This window comes from Chelonia mydas, chromosome 6, assembly GCF_015237465.2.
Source record: "Chelonia mydas isolate rCheMyd1 chromosome 6, rCheMyd1.pri.v2, whole genome shotgun sequence".
Taxonomy (NCBI): Eukaryota; Metazoa; Chordata; order Testudines; family Cheloniidae; genus Chelonia; species Chelonia mydas.
In genome coordinates this window covers 118763585-118776416 of record NC_051246.2, presented here as the reverse complement: position 1 = coordinate 118776416, position 12832 = coordinate 118763585, and the positions used below count along the sequence as shown (strand labels likewise).

General features: G+C 40.5%; 1 protein-coding gene across 4 annotated transcripts in view; it reads right to left on the bottom strand.

Annotated features, from left to right (window-relative positions):
* KCNH5 (potassium voltage-gated channel subfamily H member 5) overlaps positions 1-12832 on the bottom strand; it is a 240159-nt gene that overhangs the window by 179916 nt on the left and 47411 nt on the right. For all 4 annotated transcript variants that reach the window (XM_043549512.1, XM_007068012.3, XM_043549514.1 and 1 more), the window contains 2 exons: positions 11987-12102; positions 8264-8656 (listed from right to left, as the gene is read on the bottom strand). In XM_043549512.1, coding sequence (XP_043405447.1) covers positions 8264-8656; positions 11987-12102 — 509 coding nt within the window. The remainder of the gene's footprint in view (positions 1-8263; positions 8657-11986; positions 12103-12832) is intronic.

Below are 12832 nucleotides of genomic sequence, written 5' to 3'. Positions count from 1 at the left end.
GAGTGGTAGATATGCTGGAGGGTAGGGATAGGATACAGAGGGACCTAGACAAATTGGAGGATTGGGCCAAAAGAAATCTGATGAGGTTCAACAAGGACAAGTGCAGAGTCCTGCACTTAGGACGGAAGAATCCAATGCACAGCTACAGACTAGGGACCGAATGGCTAGGCAGCAGTTCTGCAGAAAAGGACCTCGGGGTTACAGTGGATAAGAAGCTGGATATGAGTCAACAGTGTGCCCTTGTTGCCAAGAAGGCCAATGGCATTTTGGGATGTATAAGTAGGGGCACTGCCAGCAGATCGAGGGACATGATCGTCCCTCTCTATTCGACATTGGTGAGGCCTCATCTGGAGTACTGTGTCCAGTTTTGGGCCCCACACTACAAGAAGGAAGTGGAAAAATTGGAGAGAGTCCAGCGAAGGTCAACAAAAATTATTAGGAGTCTGGAACACATGACTTATGAGGAGAGGCTGAGGGAACTGGGATTGTTTAGTCTACAGAAGAGAAGAATGAGGGGGGATTTGATAGCTGCTTTCAACTACCTGAAAGGTGGATCCAAAGAGGATGGATCTAGACTATTCTCAGTGATAGCAGATGACAGGACAAGGAATAATGGTCTCAATTTGCAGTGGGGGAGATTTAGGTTGGATATTAGGAAAAGCTTTTTCACTAGGAGGGTGGTGAAGCACTGAAATGCGTTACCTAGGGAGGTGGTGGAATCCCCTTCCTTAGAAGTTTTTAAGGTCAGGCTTGACAAAGCCCTGACTGGGATGATTTAGTTGGGGATTGGTCCTGCTCTGGGCAGGGGGTTGGACTAGATGACCTCCAGAGGTCCCTTCCAACTCTGATATTCTATGATTCTAAGGACCATGTCAAATTACAATGACATCTACCTTTGAAAACAAGGGATATTTTTCTATTTAGCCATTTAATTTTTTTTTCCTATGCCATCTTTGGACTCCATTTTGCGTATGAGAACTTTATGCTCCAAATATTGTAAAGTGTACTATTCCCTCCACTTCCTTTTGCATGAAGTAATTTGAATATTACAGATTTGTGCCACTGCAGTCAGTGTTATTTAGGTCTGCATCTGAAAAGGTTCCTTCAGTTGCCTTGATTTCTTCCTAACCCTCTCCTCCTTATGCCAGAGAGACAAGCAGGCAGGACTCAATGCTTCCCTTGAAAGTATTCCACATGGAATTAGCCCAATTAGACTCTGTGTTAGTTAGTGTATGTTTCACTAACGGTATGAATTGAAATGACTTCTGTCCCACATCTGTCTCCCAGTAATGTATACAGTACATAACAAAAAGAAAAGGCCAGATGAAAAGCGTAATTAAAATTCAATATCCTATACTTTAAATCATTGGCTATAAAACTTGAATAGAATCTGACACTACAGACAAATACATTGGAACAAATTCATTCCCGGTGTAATTCAGAAAACTTCAATGGACTTGCATTAGGAATGAGTTTGATCCATTATCACTGTATCGTATGCTTTAAGCAAGACTAAATTTATTCTTGACCATGCTAAGCAAGCCATTGTATTTATTACATTGTATACTTTTCTGCATAGCACAGAGGGAATGTGGTATTCTTCATATATAATAACTGCATGGAAATGAGAAATTGCCAAGGCTCAGTCTGATCACTTCTGTCATTGTGTTACTCGAGTTTTCAGCATGGTTTAACCCTTAGCTTCACTAGTGATTCAATTCTGGGTGGGTTTCAGAGTAGCAACCGTGTTAGTCTGTATCCGCAAAAAGAAAAGGAGGACTTGTGGCACCTTAGAGATGAACAAATTTATTTGAGCATAAGCTTTCATGAGCTGCAGCTCACTTCATCGGATGCATTCAGTGGAAAATTCTGGGTGGGGTTTCTGTCAGCCACTTGGAGAAAAACGGAAGTAGCTATCATCAGACTGTATCATTTAGTACCAGTGCTACTTTCTTATTAAGTACGTCAATTCATCTTGCTAGCACATTGAAATTAGATCTCATAAACCCTTCATTTAAGTACTTTCGGAAAGGTAACACTTTTGGTAGGTTATTGTAAATGGTATTACTGATGAACTAATTGAATCAACTTTCAATTTATAACAATTGCTATTTTGGCTAGTAAAATTAATGCATGGAAGTTTCTGCTACCACTATAGCAGATCAAAATTGGTAATAAAAATGATATTACACTGTTAACCTCTCTCTGTCTCAGTGTGATATGTACAGATTCGTGTATTTCATCTAGTCTGGCCGCCATAGAATTTCATCATGACTAAAAAGAAAAGGAGTACTTGTGGCACCTTAGAGACTAACCAATTTATTTGAGCATAAGCTTTCGTGAGCTACAGCTCACTTCATCGGATGCATTCAGTGGAAAATACAGTGAGGAGATTTATATACATAGAGAACATGAAACAATGGGTGTTACCATACATACTGCAACGAGAGTGATCACTTAAGGTGAGCTATTACCAGCAGGAGAGCAGGGGGGAATTATCACTACAAAAGGTTTTTTCCTCCCCACTCTTCTGCTGGTAATAGCTCACCTTAAGTGATCACTCTCGTTAGAGAACATGAAACAATGGGTGTTACCATACATACTGTAACGAGAGTGATCACTTAAGGTGAGCTATTACCAGCAGAAGAGTGGGGAGGAAAAAACCTTTTGTAGTGATAATTCCCCCCTGCTCTCCTGCTGGTAATAGCTCACCTTAAGTGATCACTCTCATTGCAGTATGTATGGTAACACCCATTGTTTCATGTTCTCTATGTATATAAATCTCCTCACTGTATTTTCCACTGAATGCATCCGATGAAGTGAGCTGTAGCTCACGAAAGCTTATGCTCAAATAAATTGGTTAGTCTCTAAGGTGCCACAAGTCCTCCTTTTCCTTTTGCGAATACAGACTAACACTGCTGCTACTCTGAAACCTATCATGACTAAAGCATATCTTCTAGAAAAGCACCCAGTTTTCATGTGAAGAATTTAAAAGATGGAGAATCCACCACGTTCCTTGGTAGTTTATTCCAATGACCAATCACCCTGCCTGTTAAAAATGTGTGCTTTACAGTAAAACCTCAGAGTTATGAACATCTCGGGAATGGAGGTTGTTTGTAACTCTGAAATGTTTGTAACTCTGAACAAAACGTTATGGTTGTTCTTTCAAAAGTTTACAACTGAACATTGACATAATACAGCTTTGAAACTTTACTATGCAGAAAAAATGCTGCTTTCCCTTTATTTTTTTTTGTAGTTTATGTTTAAACACAGTACTGTAGTGTATTTGCCTTTTTTTTTTTTGTCTCTGCTGCTGCTGCATGATTAAGTACTTCCAGTTCCAAATGAGGTGTGTGGTTGACTGGTCAGTTCATAACTCTGAGGTTCTACTGTATTTCCAGTTTGAACATGTCTGGCTTTAACTTCCAGCCACGGGTTCTTGAACTTTAACGTAAGGTGCAGAGGAATGTGCCTAAAACGAACCATTTGAAAACCCAGGCTGCTATCCAGTTCTACCACCCCACAAATCCACCTCCATATCGAGACTTCCTACCTCACTCTTTACAGTACCAGATGTGTTATTCTAGGGCCATTTTTCTTGCAGAGATGGGCTAAAACTTCCACTTTTTGCTTCATTACTAACCAGAAACCTCATTAATTTAAACCAAAATTCACAGCAATATTAAGAGCACTAACCATTTAGTAAAACTATGAAATCTGTCCATGAAGGATCCAGCCCTATTTAAACTGATGGGAAAACAATTTGAAGGAGTGTCTTCCACTTTCCAAAGAACTAATTTTTGGATGATTCTATTCTACTTGAGTTATTATACTGCACTCATCACCCTAGTATCTAAGCACCAGTACCCAAGACTCCTCAGTCCTATGCCATTGAGAAGTGGCCTTGAGAGGACTGACGCCACCATTGGCCAGAGGCTGGCCCTTTGGGATCACGTCACCCACCTTGGAGACAAAGTCCCCACACATCGAACGCTGAAAAAAATCAGATCTGAGGTCAGGAGGGGACACTGCTCAGTCACAGATTGTCAGTGGTTGCATGGTCACTCACAATTAACCTGGCTGCACCAAATCAGTACACACACTGTGGAGCACTCAGACGCCTGGAATAAAGCCCTACAGTGTGGTCACGGCCATTCAGTGGTATAGACCTCCACGGCGTAAGCATGGTATTGTTGCTGCTGTTGTTGCAGACCTGTCATATTTATAAATACCACTGAAGTCAACAGGAGTTTTGCATGAGTAAAAACTTCAGATTCAAGACTTTGTTTAAAAAAAACTGGTCCCAAATCTTCAAACTTTTAGACACCTTCATTTTTACTTTAGCGGTTAACTAGGTGGCCTGATTTTCAGAGCTGTGAACCCAGATTTTCAGAGCTGCGTTAAGATGCTTATGCTTCCAAGTCTGAACATTTTAGCCTTTTCTTTTTAAACCGGCTTAAGCTAATAGTGTATCTAATATTTTCCAACTAACTATGACACCTGGCATTTTTCTGATTTCCAACCCTGTGTTATCCTACCCATTTACCTAGCTATGGCAGGTGATCTGCAAAAGAATTATTCAATTCCTCTCCAAGTATTTCTCTTCAACATGTTTTACCATGTTTTCCTACCTCCCTAATACCACTTAAACACATAATGTTCCATCTATCATGTCAATGTAGATTGCTTTCACTGTGTGGTTCTCCCTCTCTCTCATTATCCTACCTTTCTCCCTTCCAGTCACATCATCCAAATCCTCTTAAGCTCTTTATAAGATGCCTCTATAACTCTTACTGTGTAAAGCTACACCTCTTCATCTGCATCAAATCGTCCTAATCCTCTCCTCCTACATCTTAGTGTCATAATCCTTTTCCTCCACATTTTACTGCTGTGACTCTATTTCCACTGAGCAATAAAATGCAGTCATATACACTTACGGCTGAATTCTCAAAAAGTTCTCAGCACTGGCCTAACTCTGTTCCCAGTGAAATCAGTCGTAAAACACCCAGTCTAGCCAACATTCCCTGTTTTTAAACATGATAGCCCAGCATTCTCTTTCCATACATTCCCTCATTTCAGGTTTCTTGGCATATCCTTCCTATTTCTTTCCTAACTACAGTAACAGAATTATGAAATAGTTAATTATTCACACTGTGGCCTGTAAAAGAAATACTGAGATCCGTATGCTTATATTGCAATAAATTAATTACTGTATAAGAACCTACGGGAACCCTCTGACCATTCATATATGTTAATTACCATTAATTACCCATGGTAGCAATATGCAGTTGAGTATGGAACTGGGAGGGAACTCATTCAATGACCAGAGATTCATCCTGCTGCTACAGGAGCCTGGAACGGTTGAGGACAGAAGGCAGTAGGCTACCCCCTCCAAACAAACACAATCCCAAGGGACATCGCCATTTCAGACTGTGCAGAAGAACATTCATATATATATATGAATGATCAGGGGGTTCCCGTAGGTATATATACACACACACACACACACACACACACACATACACACAAAGATATCATTAGTTTATGGCATAGAATTGAGAGTGTGTATCTTAAAGTGGACTGTGGGGAGCTAGTAGTCTACATTTTGTTCTCTCTGGGCAAAATTCAGATGTGTGTGCACTGTGCATGCAGGGCTACTGGTCTCAGAGATCCATATTTTAAAGCTCCTGCCCTTCCCTTCAACACTCACTGAGGGTGCACTGTAGGGCGCTAGAGAGGAAAAGCTACAACATGGGCTACCACTCTACCACCTGCCTTCATCCCCACCAGAAATGGCCAGTGCATCTGATGAGCCCTGTGGGAAAAATGGGGGTTGGACTTATGATCTGCAGGGGTCCAACATAAGAGCATAGCCCAAAATTTCCAGAAGGCAAAGAGAGCCAAGAATTTCCTCCCTCCTTGCTGTGGGATTGGAGGGGAATGTTGGGCCAGGATGCAAGTTGAAGAGCCTGTATAGGACTCTGTAAAGCCTCTTGGGATTAACCCTGCCTTTGGGCCATCCTTCATTGCCAAGCCATGTGCCCAAAATGGAGCAGAAAACTTTTCATAAGTGCTAGGTCAATAGGTGCTGATTCCACAACAATGACTTCTGATGGGTATGCCTTGAGCATTGCTTCAAGATGCAGCTTGTAGCCAAGTTCCTTACCCATTCCCTTCTTTTTTCTTCAGTGCCACAGTGAACAATTTGAAGTCAAGGCACTTTCCAGAAGAAACATGTGTCTTTCTCTTACCTAGCTCCAGGAGGAAATTGAGCCACCTTCTCATCAGACCTATAGTATGTGAAAATATTTCTCACAGCACTTCCAACCTGAGTATCTCAATTTCCTTATCACATCAATATCATTTGGGAGAATTGCTGGTACCAAGCCCAAAAGTTCTCTCTCAGGAAAGCCATCAGTTCAAAAAAGTCAAAGCCAAATGAAGATAAAGCGCAAACGACAACCTTTTAGAAAACAAAAAACCTGCAAAAAAGATGTACATTTAAACTGTAATAAATGAAAACACCTGCCATCTCTATCAGAAAAGACTCCGCTGGCATGCAGAGAAAAAGGAAAATTGAGTAGCGGAGAAGAGCTCAGTGCCTTATTACACAGGTGACTTCAAAGGCCCCTAGAGCCTGTTTTTCAGGCACTAGTACTAGATTCCTAATAGCCATCCTTCTTTGAAATGTTCCAGATCTACATGATGAAATTTTATGAAAGAGAAATACAACAAATTGCTCGCTCACTTAACAGGAGTGGAAACTGTCAAATATCTACTTTGTTGGCAGCTTGGTGATAATTGCTCTAGGCCTAGAGTAGCTCACAATCCCCTTTTTGTTAGTGTTTGTTGTTGGTGGGGTTTTTTTTAATATTATACACACACACAGAGCCAGTAATTTCTTGTATAATCAATGCCCTTTTACAAATATCCGAAGTGAGTTGCTTTCCATGACGCATTAGAGAAAGACGTTAGCAATCTGCAAAACTGCATATATAGTTTATATGCCATGATGCATGTCCTGCTCGTTTTCCACATTCAAACACACAAACCTGAACACCCATTATATTTTTGTAAAATCAGGTTCTTGCTAACATGGAACTAGTATTTCTTCTTATGTTAATAAGCTATGGTACATTAACAACCTTGTTAGGATCAGCTTCTTACATTGATTGTCTGTATAACTTGATTCCAGAGAGATAGCCCTCATATGAGCTTGCATTTAAACTGCAAGGATTATTACTTCTGTTACATTTTCTATAAATAAAATGGAACAATGTCAAAAGATTATACTGAGTAGAGAGGCAGGGGTGGCATTTAAAAAGAGCTTTGCAAAATCTGTACCAAAAAACCTGAGTTAAGAAATAGGAGTGTGGATTTTTTTAAAGTGAGGCTACATAATTGCAGTGATGAGACTTCTTTAAGGATTAAAAAAAAAACTCACTTGTACTGTTCAAACAAATAACAGTTCAAATAATAAAAAATGAACAAAGACTTTTTCATCTGTTTAACGTCCGAAGGATACGAGGCCCCAAAGGGAAATTAAAATGAGTTCTGATACCATTATGGCTGCATTTTAATAATGAATTTTGTCTACAGTGTTTCATGTATGCATTATTAGTTGTAGTTATTGCTTGTTTCTCCATTATCTTAGCCTACAAGCTTGATTTTTTTTTTAAAAAATGTTATTAGGGCTAAAAGTTAAGAAGCTTTAATTCAGTGGCCTTTTAAGCTTTTCACTTTTTTCTCAAGTAGTCTCTAAAAATTCAAGATATGGGTCTAATTAAGCCTTTTAAAATGCAGACAATACAGACAGTAGTGGAGTTCATCTCTCAAACAGAAGTTGAAAAAGATGTTGCAAGGAGGAAAGGAAAAACAGCAGGGTATAAATAGCAATTCTGGCCAGGATTTTCAAAACCATTCAGAGGTGGACTGGTCTCTGCTCTCACTGAAGTCACTGGGAGCTTTGCCATTGACTTCAGTGGAAGAAGAGTTAGGTCAACAGTGAACAATTTTTAAAATCCTGCCCCATAACTTTATAAATCACGCACACCATGGATATTCTCTTGTATTGCTTAGCAAGACACTTTCCCTTCCCATACAGGACAATGCTGCTTAGTGAAAAGCCCAACAGCCAAATTTTATCCTCCAATGTTTGCACAGAGTTTCAATTCACTATAGTGAATATAAATGGGGCCCTAATTGAATTCAAAATTAGAAATAACCCAGGGCAGTCAATTTCATACAGATTGAGATTGCTTACCTCATCCACATTCTCAAAGGCATTGATGATGTCATAAGGTAAACAGGACAGGAGGTCTATCACAAACCAAGTTTTCAGGTAGTTCATCCTTATGAGTTTGGGATCAGATATAACCTCTCCCCCAGGGCCAACAAAGGTTGTATGAAAGTTTAAAACAATGTCAACCAGAAAAATAACATCCACCACACTGTCCAACACCAGCCAAGCTATGTTGTTCTGTTTCGTTTTGAAGGAGACATTGTAGGGGACCATAATTGCTGTATAGAAGGTTAGAATTAAGATGACCCAGTCCCAGGTGGTCTTAAAAGCACAATAGTGTAAAATAATGTGCGGTGGAGTCTTTGGAGCTTCTTGTTTATACTGAGGAAGAATATCAGACCCAAGCTGGAGAACCTATAAAAGGAAAGAAACACAGATGTTATGGCGTTCAGTTAACATTTGTTATAATGGGTGCCTTCTGAATTTGTGTAATACATAGAATTAAGGAGAGAATGTTTTCGTTATACCCTGAAGGTTCCAAGGCTACCTGTAGTTTCTAAATTATTTAATTGGTTAATCTCATGAGCTCATCAGTGCATAAATCATGTAGGAATGGGTGGAGGTAGCTATCACTCAACGAATGGGAAAAGTGTAAAGCGTAAGGGTAACCTTACAAAAACAAAGATCACTTGCAGATGGACAGAGCGAAAACAAGGCCAACAACTACTGCTCAAAAGTTCAAAGTAAAAGTACTCTGCCAACTAACTGGCATGAGGCCCATCTGAATACAGCTGTGCCAGCTCAGGTCCTGCAGTTAAAAATATGAGATCCCATTCATACCTACAGGTCCTGGAAAGCTTAGCTTTCATATCTGAACTCTATCTGAATCTAAAAAGTAGCCAAAACATTATCCTGCTCAGCAATCTACTGGACTGTAGCCTCATTGGCTGACTTCCTTTTAAAGTAAAACACTAGGTTCATAAGATCTGGTCTAACTGCTTGCAATTGTATGACTAGACGGGGTTACAATGTATGCTTCCTTACCTTTCTCTCCAGACTGCACAAAACGTTGTTGCCATTAAAAAGTCAATTTTAAGTTATCATTGATTTCATTTTTCATTTGCACAGTCTCATTTCCAACTCACTAATGAAAACACTGAATAGTACTGACCTAGGACATATTTATACATTCAATACAGTTTCAAAAGTTTGTATTTTCCCAGTATCTTCTGCACACTCACCTTTGTAAAATCTAGAACTGCAAACCTTGTAAAAGAGCCAAAACAATTTATTCTAGCTAGTCTAATTATCACTTATCTCAATCCAACATGAGAAATTAAAGTGGGAAGGAACAAAACAGTGATTACACTGGTTTACTAACTTATTGAGCTGCCAAATGAAAGACCTATATATACTTTGGAACCAACAGCAGATTTAGGATTTTGGATTCCAAATGGGTATTAGGATAGAGTAAATGCATTCAGTCTCCAGGAACCGATTGTACTACTGCATCACTTTCAGTACCCCTTACTGGAGCTAATGTACCATATTCACAGTGGCTGCTACATGGCAAACAGAACTGTCATACTTGTCAAAATATTCAAATCTGGAATGTATTCTTGATGACTAGGGAGTGAGAGAGTCTGAAATAAACAGAACAATATTTAAGTGCATGAATCAAAGTATAAAAGTGTTGCAATTACAAATTTGCAGTTAATTAACGTTTTTCATTCTTCTTTGCAGGAGAGGAAAGGTGTTGCTAAGATTAGGGTGTGAAATCCTGGCTGCATGGAAGTCAATGGCAAAACTCAATGGAAGCAACCAAGCAAGGCTTTTACTCAGAGAAGACAGTGGACAGTGCAGTGTTGTTAACAAAACATTCAAAATCAAGTTCTCCAATCCCTCCTTAAGTCCTTCCATTTACTCTTCGCCCCCTCACTTCGCCTGCCTGTAGCCTTGCTCCCTAGCTCCCCCCGGTTCCTCTGCTGGAGCCTGCTCACTCCCGGCAGCCTCTGTACTTCACTCTGGTGCCCCTGAGCACCCCCTCTCTGCAGCACCCCACTGCTCTTTATAGGGGAGCCAGCGGATCCCTGCTTGCATGTGCCACCTTAGTAACTAGGGCTGGCTGGCCCCAGATCTCTAGTCTAGCCCTTAAGGGGCCAGCCACTCTGTTACAAATTAAAAGAAAAAAAAACACTTTCAAGTTACAAGGTGTGCAACAGCTAACGATGTAACTGTGATCCGATGGACACTACCTTCAATCCCCTCTACTCTTCGTTGCTCTCAATTGTTGAGTCTCATTTCAGATTAAACTGTAACCTCATTAGAGATTAGACCATGTCTCTTTCTGTGCTTTAAATATCCCCATGCTGTGCTTGATGGCATGTGAGAAGCAACAGGTTTGCCTGTGGAAGACCATGAGTTACAAGGATCGTTCCACTTCATGCTGCTCAATTGTACTCTGACTTGTTTTCGTCTGCAAATGACAAACCCTGTTAATAGTATTGAAACGTAGGCAGCATATTCTGCCCTGCATAAGCTGTATCTCATCTGGAGTGGCAAACTTCTTGCCCAGAACCACTGGACACAACCAGGTTCACAGAGCACTGAGAAGTCATTGAGACAGAGAAGCTAGAGATGGGATCACCTCGGCTGTCTCAGTGGCTGTGGCGGACAGTTCATGGGAAAAAACCAGCAGTGAGAAGAGTGGAAAACAGAAGAAGATTTCAACTTTGATTTCATTAAAGCAGAACCGTCATTATAAATGTGCACAAAAACTATGAAGAGAAGAGGAAACATTTTATGCTCCATCAATCTTTAACACTGAACTCAGTAAAAAAGCCCTCTGGCACAGAGAGACTGGGACTGTCATTTTCAGTAGCTCATGTGAGGGGTGCTGAGATGGGCGGGGGGGTGTTGTTAGGCTGGAAGGGGTTAATTTCTGCCATCAACTGGTTCTTTGATCTACAGACAATTCTAGAGCTGGTTGAAGTTGATGGCTCTGGAAAAAAATGGAAAACCCGGAAGGGAGAAATGGGAGATACAGAGTCCCTGTCTTCTGGTCAGCAAATCTTTTTTAACTGGTTAACCTGAAAGCATTCACCTGTTGCATTATTTGCACTGTTAAAGGAAAAGTTTGCAGGCTAACAGTGGTTTAATTTACAGCTTTTAAAGAACAAGATGTGACAAAAATACAGCAGGAAAGACTTTCAAAGCTGGGTGCAACAGATGCATGAACAAAAGCACACGTGCACTCTCTGTGCATGCAAATCGCCATGTGGCCAAACAGGGACTCTTGTGGGATAGTACCTTAATCCTCAAGCAGTCCAATTTATTTCATTGGGATTACTTGAGGAGCAAATTACTACTCACTGGGAGTAAAAGTGTCACAATCTGTTCATATGTGAGTGTAAAACTGCATGCAGATGACATAACTGTGCACTCTGAGGTGCGCAATCACCTGATTAATACACCAAAATGACAGTTACACAAACACGAACAAAGGGCCATGCAGGTAATAGAGGTCTGTGTATTTTTGCAAGGGAACCAGTCATGCCCCATCCAGAAAAGGTGGCTGTATGTATTTAATATGCTCTTTCACATAAGTAAAAGATGTATTTGGAAATCAGTAGCAGGGAAGACTATTCTTTATATTAAAATGTCAGTTAGTAATGATGCCAATTCCTTTATCCATCACCTCCTGTCTTTTAAACAAGGGCAGTCGGGAGTCTGTCTCACACTTACTTCAGCTAATCTTGAGTGTTTGTGCACCACCTCAGCTTTGTTCATTGGCGTTAGCTGCTGCAGAACACTTCGGCTGTTAGTCAATGCTCGTGTCAATCGAGCAAACTTTGTCCAACCTGTGAGGAAGAAGAAAATGTGCAAGTTGGATTTAGTTACACTTCAGCAAGTAGAAACCTCATTCGTGTGGACTGATGTTAGTTTCAGATTTGAATGGTCTCTCTCTCAGTTACTGCTTGCCATGGCATCAGACTCCAGACTTACATCCCCCGCAAAACAGAAAAATACCAACGTGTGCTGTAGGTACCTCTGCTAATCAAGAGTAAAAATGAGTAAAACTAACACACTTTGGCATTTTCTTTCTTTTGTGTTTTTGAGAGACAGTTTATGCTGCAGGTGGAGTTATTCTGGTGTTGGAGCCAAATTCCAAGGCCACTGGAGTCGACAGAAAGACTCCCAAGGATTTCCGTAGTCTTTGCATCAAGCCCGTCTTGAGTACGGCTGCTGTAATCCGGAGAACTCTGCCAGGGGCCTGATCCGAAGCCCAGTGGACCCAATGGACAGACTCCCAGTGATTTATGGACTTTGGATCAGGCCCTACGTACCTAAAGTTGTCCCTTCCTTTACCCACCTCCCACCCCCCAAAAAAGATCCAAACACCAAAAATAAAACTATAGAAACAAAACAAAAAAAATACAAATTGAAATTAAAGCATGTTGATATCAATGCTGCTGGATGAAAATTCATACAGGTCTCAAGAAGTCACTTAAAAATAGACTGAGGGCTACATTGTAAAACACAGTTAAGACATGAATTTAGTTGTTAAACTAATGATAAAGAGCTACCTTA